Genomic DNA, 22,892 nt, shown 5'->3' with positions numbered 1-22,892 from the left:
TAAACTTTATATCAGAATCCCAAATCAGAAATACTTGGATGATCCCTGAGGAGGAGTTACAGTTGCTCAAATTCTCAACAGAAGAATTAAATTATAAACAGAAGTGAAATTATAAGAAATGCACACAAAATATGCACATCAAGATTTTTTTTTTTTTTTAAAGTATGTGCATTATGTAAACATGCATTAATGCATTAGTGCATTAATCATAATTGTATTACATTGTAATTTTGTAAGGCTGATATACTTAACAAGAGCACATTTAAAGCGTTACAGCTTGTAAATGCAGAATGGGTAAATGCAGAATTTTGTGGAAAAATTTGACCCCAGACAGCTTTCCCACCTCCCACCTGGGATTAAGCCCCTCGTCCAAGCCCCTCCCACCCTCGTGCACGCTCAGTAGCAATGCCGTGGGGGAACAGGAAGCGGCAACCCAGCTCCCTGCTCTCCCATTCTGTAGCTTTGCTAAGCTAACAAAGGCTAAGCTTGTCTGGAGAGGGGAGGCGAGCGTGCACGGCAGCAGTGCACGTTGTATGTGTGCACAGGATGTGCCTGGCACTGAGGTGGCCACGCCTCCCTCAGGTTGTTTGAGTTGAACAAATAAAAGCACAGCTCCAGGACTGCTTCAGGTTCCTCAGTGACTTTAGTTTGGCTCAGACCCAGCAGGATGGCCTTATTAGGGATGAGACGACGTATAAAAAAATTTAATCTATCATAAAACAAAAATGTGATGAGCACCATTTAAATTGCATGGGAACAAGCTGCTCTGGGTTCAGGTGTTATAGTCTCTCAGGTGGGAGCCGCCTGTCTCTGAACCTCATAATTTTGAGTCTCACTGCGACTCTGATTCATGCCAATTAAGTCCCAGCCTACCAGTCTGTCAGGTTTTAATCACTTTGATCATCCCTAAGGCTGTATAATATATTAGTCCTTCCTTATCACTTCTACTCAAATCACTGTTATTCACACTGTACTGTTACTGTCTCTAATTTGATTAAAATCTCCCTCACGCACTTTATTTAAATCAGGACTATGAGGCTCATATTAGGTAGTGGAGGTAACGGATTATTTTTTGTTTATGTCAATATGACCCGAGTCAAGACATGAATATTTTAAGCTACTTTCTGATTTACTATTTTAAATCAATCAATCTATACCTGACCAATCAACGAGAAACTGCATGTTGGCTCATGAAAATAACACATAATGTAGAATGACATAACTTGATCATAATTTATCATTAATCATTCATTTATGTCTCTCGTTTTCTCTCGAGAAGGCATGTTGTGATAATATTAGTCAAATACAATCATGTCATTTTTAAATTTTTTTTACTCAAAGTGTGTCTGCTGTACTCTCTTACACTGTTTACTCCACATGGGAGCAGGAGGATGAAGTGCACAACAACTGACACTAACATTTGCGTTCACACCTCCAGCTCCTCCAGCTGATGGCGCTATAACTTGTTCATGTGTGAAATGGGCTTCTAACTGGTATTTAACATAAATAAAACAAAATTCATGCCATTTACTAGAGCCAGAGACACTGATTATAATAGTACACATAAATCCACCGTGAACAGATCTAACACCGAGAGTTACTAAATATAAGTATCTTGGCATGATGGCTTGATGAGAAATTTACATTTAAACATCATATATAGGTCACTCCATATAAAATCAACCAGTTCGGAAAAAACTTCCCACCTGACCCCCTCAGAATCAGCTTTTTCCTAAAATATCTTTTGTATATTCCAACGAATTTTTGAGGTGATTACCAAGAAAGCTTTTTTGCCTTTGCCATCAGGAGGTCATGACAGTGTGGATCCCTGACAGAAAATGACACTGAATCCACATTTTTGCCAAGATTTGGGCTTTTAAAGGCCGTGGTCTTAAACTTTTGATCAGCTGATGAACAGCCTGTTTCAGTTTAATGGTTGTTTGCAATAAATTGCTTACTCAATTTTTTTTTGTCTCACTCCCATTTCTTCTTTTTGCATTTTGAAGCTCTACTTAGAACCTTCTTAAGATCCAACAATGCAAAATGTAAATTCTTGCAATTTCTCAACTGGTCTTAAGATTTTGATCAGGAGTGTATAACCGTGACGCTCAGATGACTGACTTCAGCACACACTAAATACTCTACTAACCTTTGGATAATGTCAGTTCAGTTCAAAGTTCATTAATCCCCGATTTGTAAGGAGCAGCATGTACACAAAATACATAAATAAAACACAGCAACATAGCAATAATTTACGTGTAAGAGCTAAAGTATGAAATAACGCCTAAAATTAATACCAGTGCTAAGCAGACAGATGAATAGACTGAATAAAATAGAATCGGTCTGGTAAAAAAATAAAAGTCCATAAAGAGAGATATAAAAGAACCCTAGCAGCATTTACAGCCGTGATCACTGTTTTAACTGCTTTTCCTGATTCTCATCTGCGTTTTGTCCCATTTATTTTTAACCTGTCTGTAACTCGGCATCATAGCAAATGAGCGCAGCCTCAGTGGTTCCTCAAGTCTACAGAAAAGGTTTAAACTTGGTTCTGTCCGCTAGGAAAAAAACATTTTAATTTTATCTTTACAACTTCTTTTTTTTAACAACCCTACAAAGATTATGTTTATTTTAAAGACATGCATCGCTTGCTTTAACACGTCTCAGCCTGGGCGGTGCACGTACCCACGGTGACCTGGGTTCCCTCGTCGCGGGTCAGGTACTCGATGACGGGTTCGGACACGTAGCCGGACCCGAGCAGCAGAACGCGCTTCATCCCGGCTTTCTTCAGGATCTGGGCCTGCTCCCTGCGGGACGAGTCACAGCCGGCTTAGAGAGGTCCAACACACAGACACACACTGAGAAAAACCTCAGACGCCCTACGCCTTAATGGGTCTCAGGAGTTTCCACCCAAATGTCTAGTTAATTATAAAACAGGAGTAAACCAGGCGTGGATCCAGCTGAGACTGCTGAGTCAGCTTTTTGCCAGCCAGGTTGGCAAAGTTCACAGCGAAGACATCTTGAACCAGACAAATAAACTTTATCTTTCAAAGTATCAAAACTTTTTTTTTTTTTCTGATTGGAATCTTGGATGGAAACCTACGACGGCACATCAGGGCCACTGCAGGGGAAAAAAAGGGAAAATTATGGATCCCTGGATTATGGATTATGGGGGGCGAGGGGGTGGGGTAGGAATATTCTGAGAAAAAGAGAATAACATTGAACATGTGCAAAGGACAAAGTTACAAAGTTACAAATTTACAAGAAAAAAACTCGGCAAAATACAAGTTTTTTCCTCATAAATTTACGACGTTAATCTGAGTTTTTTTCTGAGAATATTACCCCCCTCCCCCTTCCCCGGCTTGGTATATATATATTTTTTTTTTCTTTTGGATTTTTTTTTTCCCTTCAAATGGCTCTAATATGCTGTCGCAGAAACCCGACCAGCCAAAGTTCTCATGTTTCATTCTCTCTTTCAAACATTCAGCCGGTAAAAGAAAGAAAATGAGTCACCTTTTTTTTTCTCCTTCACTCTTTGCACATTTTGTAGATAAATCTGATCGCTCCAACCCTGTTAGGGGTTTGCGAAGCCTTGAATCACAGCGGGATGTTTATATTGACATTTTTCCACACGTGTAAATTCCATAAATTTACACAACAAACCGATACAAACGATACAAAATGTGCAAAAAGTCAAGGACGGTGAGTCAATCTGGATCAAACCACTTTTCTGTTTGTGTCTGTGATGAAGAGTGTGGAGCAGAACAGAAGGAGCAGCGATGCAGAGGCGGGACGGGGGAATGGACGGGAGGGAAGGGGGGCACAAATAACAACAACAACAAAAAAAAAATCAAACAAAATAAAATAATCAGCACGTTTGGTTATGAGCAGTCGACACCCAGAGAGGGAAACCATGCGAGTGTGTCGTGTCAGAGTGCATGAAAATAATAACAACAATAATAATGATAAACAGAACTGGATTCAAAACAACTGGATTTAGTTGAAAGGTCCGTGATTTTGCATGCTAGACTGTCCCAACACCAGAAGACAATAGAGGCACCGCCGAGCAGTTTGAGCTGAAATATTAATAATGTTAACCCCTCCCACCTCCTCCACACACACTCACACACACACACACACACACACACACTCCCTGCTACAAATCCCCAAGGAGTCTGGGTAATGCATTCATTAGCCGTGGCCTAATTGGAAGTGACACCGCACACGTGAAGAAGCCTCAGCGACTCAGGCGGGACGTCCGGCCGGCAGCGGAGCCTCAACCCCTTAATTAAAAAAAACGGAGATGAGAGGCGGTGCCATTCCGTCAGGAGGATTTTTTCCCCCCAAGTTTACATATCTTAAGGAGCTCAAACTCAATCAGAGGGATTAAGATTTTGTGGCATAGCTTGTCTGGAAACATGACACTTAAGATCTGCTGGGAGGAGAACTCATCATCTTACAAGTGGCCTAAATCTGAGAGCCGAGCGCCTCCGTCTGAGCGGCGTCTTCAACAGAAGGATCGGCTGCCACTTTCAGAGTCAAGACTCAGATCTATTAAACCAAGCCTCTGTGTTTACACCGAGCCGCCCGGCAGCTAAAAAACAAAGCAGAGTCAGTCTGACAGGCCGAGGAGGAGCAGCGGCGGGACGGGAGCCTCCTGATTCAACGCGACCACAATATGATGGAATAAAGAAAGTGGCTTGGCAGAATGCTCACGATTTAAGAATATAATCCCAAAAGCGAGCTTGTGAAACTGTGGCGGGTAATCTGTCTCATTTGTGATCTGTACCGCAGAATAAAATGCAGCTGATGACACCGTTCATTTATCTGCCTCGTGATATATATTTACATGTCAGATATTTATACTGTAAAATACTGAATTTTGAAATATCGTCCCATCCCTTGTACTTTTCACTAAGGACTTTTTCACCTAGGTTGGCCAATTACAATTTTGCGCCCCATCCATTCTTCATATGATGAGTTGCCAGGTGATACTGAACACCTGTATGGAAGTATATTCATACAGGTGTTCAGTAAAATCCTGTGATATCAGGAAGGGATCATCTGTAAAGACCATGTACAGTGATGAACAGAGTTTCAGAAGAAGTTAATTAGTGATGGATCCTCTTCCTTGGTGTGTTCCTTTAAGCTAAAATATCACAGCTTGAACCGGAGTAGAATACACTTTCTCATTCAAACTGACGTAGCAGCATTATTAAAGCCATTTTTATGTGTATCGTTGCCACTGCAAAGAGCTAACTTCTGTATAAATCGACTTGTGACAAGTCGCTGCCCGGCTGAGGCGAGAGGTCTGGAGCATGAAGAGGCGTCTTGTGTTGCTGAAGGGGAACAGCTGATTGTTGGACCACCTGATGGGAAAATTTTAATGCTGATTACTGCTTTTATCAAGCAGCCACAGCACATGGCCCACTGGGCCTGCTGGTGGCGCTACACAAAAGGTCATAGCTTCATGAAAACTGCCAGGTTTAATTGTCGAGTCAAAATGAACGGTGTCACCAAATTTCAGGGCGAGGGACAAAAATATAACCAATCAAATGTCGAGATCTATCCACATCAACACATGTAGGAATATCATATTCCAGCAAGCTAGTTGGTCTACCCAGAGTCATTAAAAATGCAAGTTTGTTCTCAGCAGCACAACGTACTGACACGATAAGAAACACCGTCACCCCAGTAACATGTCCAACCAATCACCAGAAATCAGCCAGAGAAATAAATCAAAGAAAATTTGAAAGATAATTCATTGGGAAAATGAATATTTGATGGGACTTGACAAAATGCAATGACGTGATTAAAACATTTGATTTGCAAGCCAAAACTGGGTGCGGAAACAAGGCAGGACGTGACAGGAGCGTGATGAACTGTTTGTGTAGAGAAGAAAAGAAGTTTCTACCCCTCAGTGCTCAAGGCAAACTCCAGCGTCTCAGTGCTGCGGGCGGCTGAACGCTAGCCATGCAAGGTGTTAATGCAGAGGCAGCGGACCGCAGAGCGCTGAGCGGGAGCCGCGCGGTGGCGTTAGTCGCTGCTCCGGCTTCCTGCACCTGGAAGCTGCTGCAAACTGTCTTTAGTCTGGAGCCAGGACAATATGAAGAGCGGTGTGGGCTCCTGAAAAATCCTTCACAGTGTGACACAGGTGTGTGTTGCAAAAGATCAATACAGGCCAAACAATAGAAACCCACTCTCAGTTATGAAAAGGCCAAAACAGAAGTTTACCAGTGCAAGAACTGAAATTCATTCACACGACTGAGACAACTGTTTGAATTTGAGCTGCTGAAAATGGAATAAATTGTTCCTTTTCCTCATGAGTCTTTACACCGACAACCTGGGAGAGGAACGGCTGCAGGGACCGCCGTGGTCGTGGCGTCACAAGGTCGTTTTGCTTAAGTCAAAATAAATTCCTACATCCATGAAACATTTTGAACATGAACTTGAACATGCTGTTAGGAAACATCTGCAAAAACTCTAACCTCTCATCATGCGTCTGTTTGTCGTATCGAAAGGCCGACTCTGAGTGAACTGTGGACGTCGTGAGTCGGGTGCAGCCCTAAAACAGCCTCGTGCAGCCCTTTGTGTTCACATTTACATTTACACTGTGATCTCACTGGTGTTAGGCTGGTGTTAGGCTGGTTTATCAGGCTGGTTTATCAGGCTGGTCAAACTGGTTTGTCAGGATAGTTGACCAGCTTGTTATGGCTGGTCAACCAGTCAGGCTAAGCTGGTGTCCACTGGTCAGTCTGACTGTCCAGCTAAGCCAAGCTGGTAAGCGATCTACAGAGGTGTAAATCACAAGCTTCATCACAATACGATATTATATTGATTCTTTATACAACAATTCAATATTTGCCAATATTACAAAGTCTGCCACGATATGATTTCAATATGATTCACGGGCATGTGAGCAGGCCCCGAATCGAATTAACACATTTAGTTACTGTACATTAAATCAACCCACAAAACAACAAAAATATGATTTGACAAGTTTATTACTGAATTGTCAAACATTCATGATCACGGTGTAAAAATGAGTACACCCCAATGAATGTCTTAGGAGTAAAACCTGATGAAATGTAATGAACAGGACTTCACCGACTCATCAGTCAACACACAGGCGGCCTCAGGATGACTGACATTTAAAGAGGTCTTTAACAGAGAAACTCCACTCCCATTCAGTACCAACACAGACGGCACCACATGGAAGAGAAACAAGACTTGACAAAGGAAATGATTTCTTTACACAAAAAAAAGGTCAACATTACAAGAAAATTGGCAAAGCATTGCTAGTAAGTTGGAATACAAGAGCAAAAGTGATCCAAAAACTCAGCAAGGATGGACTTGTGGGATCCACAGAGGTGAAAACCTCAACATGAGCGTGTTTTGACGAGAAGAGTTGAGGAAAATCAGCATGGCGGTTCCCCACAGTTAGCTAAAGCATCCGAAAGTCAAACTGTTTCCCGTGACCCAACAGGCCGTACGCTGCAGAGGAGAGGCGTCCACCGAGGAAGCCGCTGCTGAAGCCCAGGAACAAAAAACCCCGTCAAACATCTGCCAGCACCCACGCTGACAAACGAAGACTACAGGGACTCGGGAGCGATGAGACAAAGATAAATCTTTCTGACACCGATGGATTCCAAACTCTATGGCGTCGCAAGGACGAGGAGGAAAATGAAAATTGCGTGGCAGCCGCAGTAAAGCCTGGAGGGGGCGGTGTTCCTCTGTGGGGCCGCAGGAGGCCTGCAGCTGGTGGCATCTTCAAAGAGAAGCTGCTGCCATCACTCCGTGCCCTCGGTCGCCGGGCGCTCGTGAACAGCGAGTCACCAGACGTCGACCCAACGCAGCCGGAGAGATCTGACATCTGACATGAACTGTTATGAGGAACAAACTATTTAATGTGTTTTCACTTCATTATAACTGTCTTGTATGACTTCATGACAATTAGGGGCCGGGATGTTGCAGCCAAAATTATGATTGTGCTATCAGCTTTTATTTTTTTTGGATTGCGTATAAATTCAATGAGTGGGAAGAGATGAAGGACGAGAGGAGTTGTGGATTGCTGCCGTGGCTGGGAGGACAGACACTCCCATCGACAGTCAGCTGACGGAGGCCGGATCTCATGAGCTGGTGTGTACGAGCCGGGCGGACATGAAGTCGAGGCTCTCTGGTTTGTAGCTCCATGTTTTGACGGCAGTGTAAGTTCGGTCTTTTGTCTTTATTTTTCTAGCTTACTGTCATCAGTTACGCACGTCATCTGTTGAGTGCCGTTCATTTGTTTGTGAAAAGAAGAAAAACTTAACGCGATGGAATGTGGAAGGAAAATTTTACTTCACTCAGAAATTGTGTATTTTACTTAGAAATGATGAAGCCTTGTTCTTTCATATTCATTTTTTCCTCTCCATGATAGAATATATAGTATTTCTTCAAGCATACGGACAGATGAGTTAACCTTGGTAGAGGCACTGCAGGGGGAGACAACATGAAATGGCAGGTCTTCCATAATAATCAGGTTTATTGCCAAGTAAGTTTTCACAGTATGAGCAGTGGCATTGATACTGTATGTAGGTGCATACAAATAATAACGTGAGCACAATACACAACAAGTGCTGTGAGTCAAAAGGTCAAGACACATAAATGTGAAAACAGAAATATTTATAATAGAGAATATGACAAAATATTTTGAAAAAAACTGAGTAATATGTCTGTTTTTAAGGTGCAGTGAAGAAGCTGTAGAGCTGGACGTAAATTTGATGAAAATGGTCTTGGCTCGGTTTTGCTGGCAGGTTCCCAGGAGAACACGTTCCTGTCTTCTGTCCTCAGGCAACCAGGTGAGCACAGTGGACAAACACAACCATGCGTGTGTGTGTGTGTGTGTGTGTGTGCTGTCAATGCACCGCCCAGCCAGGGTGAAGACAGGCTCTTCATTCGACTCGGCTCGCTCGCACCGTCCTCCTGATCAGCTCCACACAGGAGAAGAGCAGCGTTAAACTCAAGGCAGCAGCAGCGACACACACACCTGCTGCTGTCAGCACTTACCTGCCACAGGTGTTTCCTCTAACATCTACCCCCCCTTGAAGCAGCTAAACTCAACCAAAATGAGCCTGCTCAATGGTTTCTCATGAAATATAGATATTTCCTCAGATTTTGTTTCATAGTTCATGTAAATGAGAAGTTACTATAAACATGAACGGTCATATTCAAATTACTTTTCTTTGTCATTCTTTCTTTAATTCTTCATATAGTTTGTTTGGGCTGCTCACCAGCACAACCAGCAGGAAGCATCACAATACACTGTGAGACCAGTGTCACTGTGTCACCAGCATGACCACCACAAATACCAGTTTCAACCAGCATACACCAGCAAAAAACACCACCAGGACCAGCAAATACCAGTTTCAACCAGCATACACCAGCAAAAACCACCACCAGGACCAGTAAATACCAGTTTCAACCAGCATACACCAGCAAAAACCACCAGCATGACCAGTGCAAATACCAGTTTCAACCAGCATACACCAGCAAAAACCACCACCAGGACCAGTAAATACTAGTTTCAACCAGCATACACCAGCAAAAACCACCACCAGGACCAGCAAATACCAGTTTCAACCAGCATACACCAGCAAAAACCACCAGCATGGCCAGTACAAATACCAGTGTAAACCAGCATACACCAGCAAAAACTACCACCAGGACCAGCAAATACCAGTTTCAACCAGCATACACCAGCAAAAACCACCACTAGGACCAGTACAAATACCAGTTTCAACCAGCATACACCAGCAAAAACCACCAGCATGACCAGCAAATACCAGTTTCAACCAGCATACACCAGCAAAAACCAACACCACGACCAGCAAATACCAGTTTCAACCAGCATACACCAGCAAAAACCACCACCAGGACCAGTACAAATACCAGTTTCAACCAGCATACACCAGCAAAAACCACCACCAGGACCAGTACAAATACCAGTTTCAACCAGCATACACCAGCAAAAACCACCACCAGGACCAGCAAATACCAGTTTCAACCAGCATACACCAGCAAAAACCACCACCAGGACCAGCAAATACCAGTTTCAACCAGCATACACCAGCAAAAACCACCACCAGGACCAGTAAATACCAGTTTCAACCAGCATACACCAGCAAAAACCACCACCAGGACCAGCAAATGCCAGTTTCAACCAGCACAGACCAGCAAAAACCACCAGCATGACCAGTACAAATACCAGTGTAAACCAGCATACACCAGCAAAAACTACCACCAGGACCAGCAAATACCAGTTTAAACCAGCATACACCAGCAAAAACCAGCACCATAGGTTCTTCACCAGTACGACCAGCAAATTGGTGTATGCTGGTGACCAGCATGTCAACTTGCTGGTCACCAGCATAACCAGTTTTGCTGGTCTGTTGTTTTTTCAGCAGGGTACTGCTAGCTAGTTAGCTTGTTAGCATGTTAGCATGTAGATGGTTCTTAAAGGTTTTGTGAGGAAGGTCTGCACTGTTTCTGTTTTCCAGTTCAGGGCACTGGAGCTTCTTGTGACATCATGGCCTAAGCTCCGCCCACAGAGACTCCTTAGACCCTGATTGGTTCGCCGGTTTAGTGGCTTCTAGGCAGGTGGAGGTAGCTTCAGGTGGGCGTGGCCTGATGGTTTCAGTCAGGAGACCAGCTCGCTGCTCCAGGTTATGAAAAAGGACGCAGGAAACGTTCTTACTCGGTCTTTTTTGTTGAGGAAACGTCGCCTGCAGCTCGCCTCATTTTCCATGACAACAACAGAGCGGCCATCTTTGTTCACTTTGTCTTGGAGCTGCGACGGCTCCGCTGGTTTGGACGAGGCAGAGCCGCCGCGTTGAAGCTCGTCATGATAAAAGCAGAGACGCATTAACTTCCACACGCAGCGCTTAGAAGTTAGACACCTAAGTTTGTTTAAAAGTGCTGAGATGAAAACAGAAATAAAGTTTGGTGAAGCAAGACGTTTGTGTGGACGAAGCTGCTAGCCAAACCTTGAACCTGATGTCACCGATTTCTGAGGGTCGTACTGTCAAATGTAGAAGTCATCCTGCTTGATTTTTGCATCATTCAATTCAGCGGCGAGCGGTGAATAATTTTGACGTACAACATGTCCGTGTTTGTTTACGAACACAGACGTGAAGAGCCTGCAGAGCGAGACGCCCCTGTGGATGTAACGCTAGCTAGCAAACCCTGTGAACACTTGGCTTGGCTAGCTTCAGGAGAGCACCCCGAACATTTTGGTGTATGTTGTGTGTGTGTTTGGTGTGTAAATAACACGTAGTAGCCATTTCTAGTCTGTAGCTGCTGTTAATTTGGTGAACTAGTGCGCTAACCACGTAGCTGCCTGCTACGTCTGAGACAGGGCTGTGCATCGGTAAACCTCAGTTATGGACCATTTTTCATAGCAAGTTTCTACTGTTTGGCCTTTATTGTGAAGAGAAACAGAGCCCCCCCTGCTGGTTGCAGGGCACTTAACGTTAAACACACCTAAACCTATTAATGGGACAAGTTAGGAGGGAAAAATCACACACACACACACACACACAGCAACTACAGGAGGCTACAAGCATGGATATTAAATCAACCCTAGGCCTGCATGCTATCAGCTGTGTTAGCGCAGGTTATCTGCTAGCTACACCAGAACACGGGACACACATGGAAGATGTTACCTGTCTCGTAATCTTTAGACATTTCATCCTTAGATTGGTTGCTTTACCTCGTAGATGGAACAGGCGTGTGTGCCAAAGTAATTTTTTGACATGTACATTAATCTTTACAAAGAGAGAGCTTTCTAGTATGCAAGAAGAACATGGACATAACATGTGGAAATCTGCTTGCAGAAAACATTTAATATTAGTGTCTGTAATTCTACATTTTGTCAAAGTTTGACATTAAAGCACTACCATAAATCAGCCAAAAACACGACAAAACAGAAACACAAAACAAATGTGTCAATAGTTTTTCTACACAAAGCCAAGATTAAAGTATTAAATATTAAAATACAGATTATCATTAGCAAAACAGCAAGGTCTTACCTTTTTTCCCGAAGTTTTTCGATGTATTCAAACTTTGGGGTCAGCTTTCCGTTTGATGTAATCACAGCCTTGAAAATGAAATAAAATAAAATAAAATAATAAATAAAGCAAATCAACACTATTTTTGTGGAAAAATATTTCAGAGTGAAGACTTTCAGAAACTAAAAGGTTTTGGAAATAAAAGGACCATCCCAGTGATTTATAAAGTTTCGCTCTGTTTACTGCAACTCCTCCACATTTTCTACGTCAACAAAGCATTTATCAAATCCTGCAGGGAGCTAAAGGTTTCACAGCACAGAGTCAAAATGTGAGTTTGTGGTTGAAGCAGCCGCCTTATAATGTTCTGCTTCTGCGGAGAACAAAGTCCTCAACATTCAGAAACCACACAGCTGATCATTGGCTGTGGAAAGCAAAACGTTTCCCCGCTTAGGGACTATTTTCCCTGGCGGAGGAGGAGGAGGGAGCGTTTCAGTGTGAAAAAGTCCTGAAAAGCCAACAGTGCTGCTGCTTTTAGCAAAACTCATGTGGAGGACTTTATTGGGCTGATGGAAAACTGGAGTGAAGAAAGTGTGAAGGCTCTGAAAGTTCATGTTCATATCGTAGTGGAATGAATGGAAACCAGCGGCTGGAGGAAAGGGAGGAGGAGTGATGTGGCAGCTCTGGGACGGTCCTTTAAATTTCAGGTCCAGTAAAATATTCCAGCTCTACTCACGTCTCGGACTTGCGGGCTGAAGTCTTCCTCCTCCAGCGGCCTGGTGGCGTCTGACGGCAGCTGATGGACACAAACACTCGATTTACACCTGAACCTAAAGGCCTGAAGCCTGAGGAGGCCAGTCATGTCATGCCGAGGTTTTTTTTGTTTGTTTGTTTGCTCATTTCACACTGAAAGCTGCCGTGAGCTTCTCCCATAGCAAAGTTAATCACAGGACTGACAGAAGCAGCGACAGAGAACAAACCCAGCAGCAGCAGCAGGCGGTTTGACTCGTGTCGCTGGTCTTACCATCTCCCAGATGTACGGGAACAGCCTGTCTCCAAAATACTCGGTGGCCTCGATGGGCAGCTGGGCCGGCAGGTTGTCAATCGAACACATGAGGATCCCGTTTCCCTCCACGCTGCAGGACAGAAACAGCTGGTTCAAAACGATATCGACCGCTTTAAAGAGGAATCAAACCCCAAATCTGCAACTCTGTGAAGCCTGACCTCTGGTGGTGAAAAAGGAGGCCGCCCGGTCTTTGGCGACAGGTGATGTCACCACCTGTTGCTCTCTGTGGGCGGTGACATCACCTGCCGCCAATTCCACACACTTCATTCAGTTCCATAAACTCATAGATAGATAGATAGATAGATATTTAGATACTTTATTCATCCCGCAGGAAATTCACAGTTTTTCAGCAGTATCCACAGATTACAGATTAAATAAAATAAAAAAGATTTAAAAAAAAAAAAGAAAGAATAAGATCTAAGTACAACAGAATAAGATCTGAGTACAACAGAATAAGATCTATAGTACAAGCCAGTGTGCAAAAAGCAATGTGCAACAAAAAAAAAACAGGAAAAACCGTGTGCATGGGTGTATAAAATGTGCATAGAGGTAGGTAGGTCAATGTGCAAATTTTAAGCCAAATATCTTGATAGTAATACGGTATACGATATGACTGAGGGTTATTTGAAATTTTAAGTGTCGCAACAGTGAAAATTAAGCATTCTCCAAAAAACAGCATAACAGAGCAGATCGATCACTGTCTTAAGCCTGGAATATACTTGCTGCTCACGACGCGTGCGCTTACGCGTCATGGCTGCGACGCGTATTCTACGTTCCTGGGCGTAGAGGTCGCTCATCTCGACGCAAGGTAACGTGACGCGTGCGCGAGATGCAGTATTGACATAACCGCTAGAGGCGCTCGTGCGAACGAATACACAGTGACAGTGACGGTGAGGTCAGAGGGTCAGAAGTGTCATCAGAAGGCAATGGCGGAAAGTTCTGAAGAGAGACTCTCGGACCTGGTCCGAAACTACAAGCACCTGTTTGACAATACTTCGCCATTGCACAGCGATAAACATGCGTGCCAAAATAGTTGGCGACAAACCGCGGGGGTTTTGGGGGTCGACGCCGAGACCTGCCAAAAAAAGTGGAAGGCGATCCGCGATCGGTATGTCCGCGCCCGGAGGAAAATGTTGGATAACCCTAATCCATGTTTGTTTACAATACCGGAATGCGGTATCCAGGCAACACCTCCCGGCTTCTTCGCGCTTTCGGGTCCGATCCGATCTGCTGCTGTCTGCCCCTAGTGGAGACCTCCAGTATCATGCGTTTTGGACGCGTTGTGCTGCAGCAAGTGAATGCACTCACGAAGCGCACTGTGTACGCGTACGTTAGGTCATGCAGCAAGTATATTCCTACCTTAAGATGAACCCTAAATTTGATATTGTCCCTATCGTTGCCATTTGAGATATTAACATCTTGTATGTCTATATCTAAACAACAACCTGATCACAATCTAAAAACATGGATTAACTGAGTGCATTTATGAATAAAAGAGACTTCCACCAAAAGTGTTGTGCAAGCTGAAATTAAGTTTCAGTGTGTCAACATCCGAGAAAGTACACTTTGAACTTGATCCCAGTCCAGTTAAACTGGTTTACAAATCGCTGCCAGGAGCCAAAAAAATGTCAATATTTCACTTCCAGGGCTGAAAAAGATGGAAACCTGGCAGAGGAAAGGCGGCAATAGACAGACGTATACCACAAAAACAATACAGCGGCTGCTCTGGGAAATCATTTTTATGTTTTTTTCTTGTTTGCGGTGTTGTGCTAACCCTAACCCTGTAGTTTCAAAGAGGAGGCCGCACCACTTTGTTGTAACATGGTAAAAACCGATGAATGCTAATTAATTCTCAAAAGGTGTAACTTACACATGCCTCATGAGTTTAGCACAGCTCGTTCACCCCGTTACAACCCAAAATATGAGGGCACTTTGCTAAGTTTTTAACATTTTTCTGCACGTGATATCAAAATATTGGCATTCCAGAGACATTTAAAAGTCTTGCACCGACGTCATTGGTTTTAAGAGCTCAGATTATGAACCCAAGGGCTTTTATCCTTCCTCAAATCCATCCTTAGAATAAGTAAACAAAGTGGAGCGCCCTCCCTGATCAAACTGCATAGTCTGCCTTCAACATTTTTGAATTTTATTATCAGAGTCAAGTTTTGGTATCGCAACAACACTGAGGGGGTCACAGGGAGTAAAATCAGCCTGTAAATGATTATGAAAAGCTGGTACATACAGTGCACACTGGTACACTATGAGCCAGAATCAAAAGGGTAGGATGCGTCAGAGTCAGAGTGGTAAAATATCCACGTACGCAGATGACACCGGGGTTTATACCTGTCATGATCGATGTGCTGGTCGGCATCGTACATGCAGAAAGGCTTATCGATGGTGGTGCACTCGTTCATAAACTCTATCGAGCCTCCAGCGTCGGCAGAAATGTCACAGATGGCTAAAAGTCTGAGGAGAGAGAGAGACAGAGAGAGAGTTTCCAGCAGGTCAAAGCTCCAGGCTGTACTCCACACTCAGTTATCACACAGGGTAAACATGGAGGACGATAAAGCGTTGACATTTGACCCCGGCTGCCCCTTTTTCTCCTCACCGCACCGCAGCTGCCCGGCCGTGGCACGAGGACAGCGTCACCGCGCCACACCCACATCTGACTGACTGCCAGGTTAAAGTCCCCACGAAATGACCTCAGATCAGTGAATTTTTAAGCTTCGTGTCGCCGCTCCAACTGCTGCTGTTCCCTCGTCTGTTATCTACTTCAATCATTTTGGATAAGCAAAGCTCCCGATAAGTGAAGCTCCCGTTCTCACAACAGGGAAGGAGTCAATCGAACAAAATCTACTACACTCACACAGACCAGCAAATGTGACCATATGTCGTATTTGTTGGAAGACATAGTGATAACTGTTTGCTGCATTTATTGTTATGAGCCTCCTGACTGACGATGATCCTCATTCTCTCGGTCCGTTCGCCTGAATGACCCAGGTGGAAACAGAGTGTGGTCCCACCTGTGTGGCAGTGTCGGCCAGCCCTCGGTTCCTGCAAACGAGGACTTGACAGGTTTCATCAGCTTCTGGGCGTCCAGCCTCCGCAGCAGGCGGGGGGTGTGGGGGTCCCAGTAAATCCCATTGATCAGGCACGTCGTGTACGGGGCCACCTGTGGGTGCAGGAGGTCAGACTGTCATCTGATGCTTGTTTTTGTGTTCGTTTTTTCATTCTACCACCATTCATATAATATCTTTATGTCTTGCTCATCCTCTGTGATAATGCCAAAGTTGCCTAATACCTTTCCAAAGATATTTCTTAGATAAATTTTGAAGCTAGCGTGAGCAGTGACGGCTCTCCCCTTTGCAGACACGCCCACCTTCTGCTAATCCCATGCAGTTTGGGCCCCAAAGCCTGCAGTCCACATGTGTTCTTGTGGCCTGTTGTAAAATGGTGTGTGTGTGCAGACTGGGGCCTAAACAGTCTTGGAGCTGCATCAGTTGGCTTTGACTGGAAAGCTGAGACTCGTGTGGATTCAATGAGCCACATTTGATTCCTGTGTGATGATGTTGGCCCCCATAGCAGCCATTTCACTGCAGGCAGAGACTTTTGTCCAACTGGACGTCGCTGGAGAAAATGACCTCTAGTGACCTCTAGGAGAATCACAGCCTCATCAAACTTTCAGATCACTTTCCAATCACAGGAGAAATGCAGTATTCTTACAGAAATCTCCAAATGTCAAACATTTGAGGCACAAAATCACAGCCTGATTTTTCTGTGGTGTTCCTCCAGGTCTCTCTGTCCCAATGTGGGACTTCATTTTTGATGATTTTTATTCATTTTTGAGTCAGAAATGGTCAAATTTTGTACCAAATCTGTGTAACAAATGATATCACCCCAACGATTTATGACACGTAATTGAGAATATCCTATCATAATGTTCTAACACTCAATCAACACTCTAAATCAACCAATCAATAAATCAATCAATCAATCAATCAATCAATCAATCAATCAATCAATCAATCGATCAATCGACGCCTAAAAAAACCAAGAGGTGGATTATAAAACCACCTTTTTTTTTTGCAAATCCTTAGTTTTGTCTGTGCTGACAGAAAGAAAGAAAAGGCAAACTGCTTCATGTTCCAGACAGAGTTAACATGTTAGTTTAGCAGAATCAGTTTCAGAACCAGCAGCAGACTCACGCTGGTCCTGAAGTGCGACGTGTACAGCTCCGGGTGGTTCTCGTACTCCATGGGGTCGTAAATGCCGTCGCTCTTCCTCATCAGGTGGTGATGTCGGCTCAGGACGGTGGCGTACACTTTGGTCATGTCTGGCAGGAAGCACCAAGTGGTTAACGCATGAAGTACGACACATTTTACACATGACAGCACAGTGCAGCGCTGCGCGATGAAGGCAGGGACTCGGAGTACCTCCAGCCTCGCAGACGTCCTTCAGCTCATGAGGCTCCACGTACTCGACTGGAAGCTCGTTGATGATGTCCTGGGCTCCCTGCCGCCAGAGAAACGCAAGTCACATGACACACTCCACGTCCCAAAAACTAAGTATGATTTCACGACTGCAGACTGAACGGACAGAGAGCCTGGACGCGTCCTACCTTGGAGACGTTGCCCGTGCCGGTGAAACAAAACGTCACAGGGCCGATGGACTTGGGCATGAGTCCGATGGAGATTTCATACCCACAATCCCTCACTGCCTGGATGGCCTGGCTGACGTTCCTGTAGTTGTGAGCCATGCCGATGTGCTGCAAACAGCGGGGGACAGGAAGTGATGTCATAAGAGCAGGATCAGGAACAGGAAGTTGCTTTGGTAACTACAGCTGTAGGAATGTCCTATTTTTCTGAAACATCCAACACAGAGGTAAATAACATGGAAGCCTGTTGAAAGTAGGGCTGAACGATATATTGTTATCATATTGTTATTTAGCTATGATGTTTTATTAAAAGGCAAGATGTTAAGATATTAGGCAGCGATATGGACACTATCAAATTTAGGGTTAGGGGTCATCCTGAGACACTAGCTGGTCTGTTCTGATCAATGAAATATACACTACTCACAAAAAGTTAGGGATATTCGGCTTTCGGGTGAAATTTCAGGATGAACCTAAAATGCATTCTAACCTTTACAGGTGAACTTAATGTGACCTTCTGTAAACATTTGAATGCACATGTCCAACTGTTCAGTGTTTCAGTACTTTTTGCACAAGTTGCTGTTCTCTAACAAGGAGTTTAACCGCAAAATTCACATCAGGTGTTTGATGCTCCAGCTCATCGAGGTCGTATCATTAGGGAACGGCTGCTGGAGACTGGGGTACCTCAGATGGAGTGGCCTGCACTTTCTCAGACCTGAATCCCATAGAAAACCTATGGGATCAGCTGAGTCGCCGTGTAGAGGCTCGGAGCTCTGTACCCCAGAACCTCAATGTCCTGAGGGCCGCCCTTCAAGAAGAGTGGGATGCCATGCCTCAGCAGACAATAAGTCGACTTGTGAACAGCATGAGACGTCGCTGTCAAGCTGTAATTGATGCTCAAGGGCACATGACAAGTTATTGACACTGACATTTTTTGTTGTGGTATATCCACCACTGTTGTTGACTTTTGTTTCAAGAAATTGTTTGAGATGAGGAAATCACCAGTGTATGCTTCTACTTAAATGCCCTACTTTCATGATATAATATCACTGTAGCGTGAACTTTTTCCATTTTCCATAAATTTCACCCAAAAGCCAAATATCCCTAACTTTTTGTGAGTAGTGTAAATAGTAAGTAACTGAATTTTCTACACTCAGTTGGTTTTATTATGCTCTTTTTTGAAGAATGCTGAATTTTCACTGTTGCTACACTTAAAATTGTGAGAAAAAGTGTGAACCCAGAGTCATACCGTGTATCATATCACTGTCAAGATATTTGGCATAAATACTTTGGTATGAGATTCTGTCCATATCGTTCAGCTCTACCTGAACTACTGCCCTCATATCACCTGCAACACACCATTAAACGTAAACAAATACCAGTTTAATGCTTGTGTCATTCATGCCAGCTCTGCCTGTCACACACCGGAAAATATTTTTATTCCATTCATGGTTTAACAGCACTATCCTCTGTGGTAGACCAGAGGAACTGGAATGTCAGGGCTCTCTTATTCTGAGGTGAACATCTACAGGTTGGAACCTCGCCCGCCTCTACGTTCCTTCCTCTGGCGTTTTGAACGTGGCTTCACGCCAAACTGGAACACCGAGCCGGGAGCTGCAGGTCAGGTGAGGCTAACTGAGAACTGCTGGGACCAGGTTTGGGAAAATCCTTACCATGAAAGGAGTGTGATGTCCAAGAGCCAGGAAGCGCAGTCCCAAACCGTGCAAAATGTTAATCATTCCTGCAGTCCAAACAAAAAGTAAAAAAAAATTTAAAAAAATTAAAATCAGGGTCAGTTTAGATCACAAACAACTGAAACCTGTAAAACCTGATCAGAGCGAGAACCAAAACAGATTCTGACTCCAGTGAGCTGGTTGTCATGTTGACAAAAATTACAGCACGACTTCACAACTGCTTTCAGCCCAAATGACGGACGAAATCATGAAAGAATGTTTTGTTTTTGTTTTTGTTTTTTAATCCTTATACTTTTTATATATGCCTCCTGTGGTTGGGTGCCTGGATGATTAATCGAAATACTTTTGCAACATCTGCAATTTTAACAACTAATTCTATTTGTATGGCACATTTCACGCACGAAATGTAGCTCCAAGTGCTTTACAATACAGAAACAACAGGCACCAGGTGCTTCACATGTACACAGACAGAGAACGAACATAAAAACAGGGACAGAATGCCATAAATAAGGTAACACCAGAGGGAGAATCAGCGTGCTTTTCTTCAGTACTGTGTCTTCATTTAACTACAGCAAGGAATGAGACCAAAATCTCTTACAGTGCTGCCACACTTTAAAATTAAAGTTAATAGATGGAATACACAGAATGCATAAATATCAAAATATAAAAAAAACTTCAAAACTTCACAAGTCTCCAGATTTTTCAGCAAAAACTCGGTCAGGACAGTTTGCTGAGGTTTCTGAAGCCGTCAGCATCACAGAACCATCACAGATTTTTAAACCTTTTCACTTTTTTATGCGAAGTTTAATCTCTCATGAAATGTGTGAACGTGTCTCCTTTATCGAGCGCCTTTTGCAACAGTGAGCCGCTCACATCAAACACCTGACGCAATGCAGTTTCACAACCGTCTCACCAGTTGCAACATGATTTCATTACATGACTCAGGGTGACTGGTTGATTTTTTTTTTTTTTTTTTTTTTTCATTTTGATATGAGACGTTGAGTCGTACCTGCGACGCCGGCCCACTGGCCAAAAGCCACGATCCTGTAGCCGTTAGCATCGACCATCTTTTCATAGTCGATGAGACGCACTTCCTGTAGACACAGCGAGGCCCGAGGCCGACTTCATTACGCTTTCAGAACACAATGCAAACACAGATAACACAGGGATCTGCAGTCTCACACACACACACACACACACACACTGACATGAATGAAGCCTCGTCACAGCAGTCAGTGTATTAACTTCCCACCAACAGAATAAACCTAATAAACACTAAACTAATGGGAGTGATTACATTAACAGTAAGCTGGAACTTTTCACTTCTAACAAAAAAATAATAAGTGAACTGATGATGTAATAACAGGCAAAACTCTGTGCACAAGTGTCATGCTAGTATAGATTTGCATGAAAGAGGTGTTTGCAGAAAAGAGTTTACACAGTCAGTGGGAAGTGCTGAAGCCTGACACTCAGATATTCCTGTTATTCCCAACAGAAAATAAACATTTATTTATTATGAACAAATTTCCTTCTGACTGAGTCCCACAGGAGGAGAAAAACTAGTTTTCCCAGTTTTTTTCTTGTAAATTTGTGAGTACTTTCTCAAGCTATATTCTCTATACGAGTTTTTTTCTTGCATATTTAGAAATTTAAAGAGTTTTTTTCTCTGAATATTACAGCCCCTCTCCCCTGGCTCTGTATTTTCTCTGCACGGTGGCGCTGATGTGCCGCCGTACGTCAGCAGGTGAAGGTGCGGCACCTTTTTCAGCAGGTCGTCCAGCAGGCCCATGTTGGCCTCCTGAGCCTTGATGGTGTGGGAGAAGAAGGCGTACGTCTTCCTGGGAATGACCTTCTCCTCGGGCATCCTCTTCACGCCGACGATGAGCGAAGCCTCTGAGATGTCCTCCTGAATGACGGCGCCCGCTTTCTCGTAGAACTGAAAACCAAACAGACGGCAGGCTGGGTGGAGCACGGCGGGTCTTAAAAGCACACCCTGCTGTGTAGCACCTGGTCAGACGAATCAAATCTACAACATATTAGATCATAAAGTACATGACACTAACTCAAAAAAACATAAAAAGTTCATATTCCCATTCAGTAAAACCAAATTAGCACCATGCACTGATGTAACACAGTGAAATCAGTGCATTCAAATGTCATTTCCTTACATGTGTAGGACCCAGGTTTCCAGGCTTGGAGACAAACACCATCAAATGGCATATCTGCTGTTTGACCACAGCAACCTTTGCCAGATTTAGGGTAATAAAGGCATCCTGTTTCTCACCCAGCGACCACATGAAATGAACATTTGCCGAGGTGACCAAAGCGTCAGGGATTTGTGTTCTAGTCCCCTCAAAGACTCTAACAGTCTCAATGACTAAATCAACCCTTGATTTGCAGGTACAAGAGGTCGAAGGTCACATTCCTAAACCGTCTTGCATCCTCTCCTGATAAGGAGAGTAAAGACCCCCACCTACACCTACACTCACACACACACAAAGGACATCCTGAATCCCTCAGGAGCTTTGTTGCATACTAAAAAGGTGGACTTGATCTTTCTAAATGGACTGTGCAGCTATATGAGTAACCAAACGTTCCGCAAATCAGTAACACGGGTCAGGCTTGTTGGAGAAGCCTGAATTACATTGTGTATGTCATGTTTGGTATCATTGTGCTACTCAGGATAAGGTGAAGTCAGTTTTTAGGTCATCTCCAAACTTCCTCTTACAGGTTGGATGATATGAAAACCTGTTAAAGGAATACTTTCATCCCAGGGCAGTTAACTCCCTGTCTGGCAGTTAACCCTCTATTTGTCTAGACTCTGGTGCGGTATTTTAACATTTATTGGCGCACACCCCGCGTTTCCAAATTGGCTCACTCTCTAGGTACACATTGGTTCATTTTGCACTGATGCGATATCTATTGTGCCACATTTCAGTCACTGTTTGTTTTCGTCCATTTCATGTTTTGCAACCCTCTTTGCCCATCCATTACCTGCCTCACTGTGTATTTGTCTGTTTGTGTTTTGTTTGTTTAATCATATATTCATCTATATTTCATGCGTCCGTAGTTAGTTGTTTATAATCAGTAGGCGTAGTAATAAAGTGTGTTCAATTCACGTTCGCTGTTGAGTGGTTTTTGTGAGTGGAATTCTTGATCCCTAATCGGAAAAGATCTAACTGCCCTTGTTGTGTTTATGATTATTTCCATGCCTAGACTATCATTTTAAGGAGTAATATTCCCGATCTAAACTGTTTTTCTGCCTGATCACCAGAAAACGCAGTTTCATCGGTCATTATTACGTCTTTCCTCCGGCCCAGTTGCCGTAATAAACTAGTCATCACTCTTAAAGTGTTGATAAGTTTATTTATATCATTTCCCCATTTATTTGTGATAGTCTGGTCAAGCGAGTAATCCTACACATGACATGACAATTACTT

At 43.6% G+C, this 22,892-nt stretch overlaps 1 protein-coding gene across 5 annotated transcripts in view; it reads right to left on the bottom strand.

The window, feature by feature from the left end:
- aass (aminoadipate-semialdehyde synthase) overlaps positions 1-22,892 on the bottom strand; it is a 42,061-nt gene that overhangs the window by 16,081 nt on the left and 3,088 nt on the right. For 4 of the 5 annotated variants that reach the window (XM_030054432.1, XM_030054433.1, XM_030054431.1 and 1 more), the window contains 13 exons: positions 21,212-21,388; positions 20,462-20,546; positions 19,432-19,499; positions 17,726-17,872; positions 17,541-17,619; positions 17,313-17,440; positions 16,131-16,279; positions 15,451-15,573; positions 13,066-13,177; positions 12,778-12,837; positions 12,066-12,133; positions 11,700-11,711; positions 2,683-2,804 (listed from right to left, as the gene is read on the bottom strand). In XM_030054432.1, the coding sequence (XP_029910292.1) occupies positions 2,683-2,804; positions 11,700-11,711; positions 12,066-12,133; positions 12,778-12,837; positions 13,066-13,177; positions 15,451-15,573; positions 16,131-16,279; positions 17,313-17,440; positions 17,541-17,619; positions 17,726-17,872; positions 19,432-19,499; positions 20,462-20,546; positions 21,212-21,388 (1,330 nt within the window). The remainder of the gene's footprint in view (positions 1-2,682; positions 2,805-11,699; positions 11,712-12,065; positions 12,134-12,777; positions 12,838-13,065; positions 13,178-15,450; positions 15,574-16,130; positions 16,280-17,312; positions 17,441-17,540; positions 17,620-17,725; positions 17,873-19,431; positions 19,500-20,461; positions 20,547-21,211; positions 21,389-22,892) is intronic. The other variant, XM_030054436.1, reaches the window with a different exon arrangement.

The sequence above is a fragment of the Myripristis murdjan genome, chromosome 6 (assembly GCF_902150065.1).
Source record: "Myripristis murdjan chromosome 6, fMyrMur1.1, whole genome shotgun sequence".
In the NCBI taxonomy this organism is placed as follows: domain Eukaryota; kingdom Metazoa; phylum Chordata; class Actinopteri; order Holocentriformes; family Holocentridae; genus Myripristis; species Myripristis murdjan.
The sequence above is the reverse complement of the archived record's forward strand: the minus strand, read 5'-3'. Positions and strand labels throughout refer to the sequence as shown.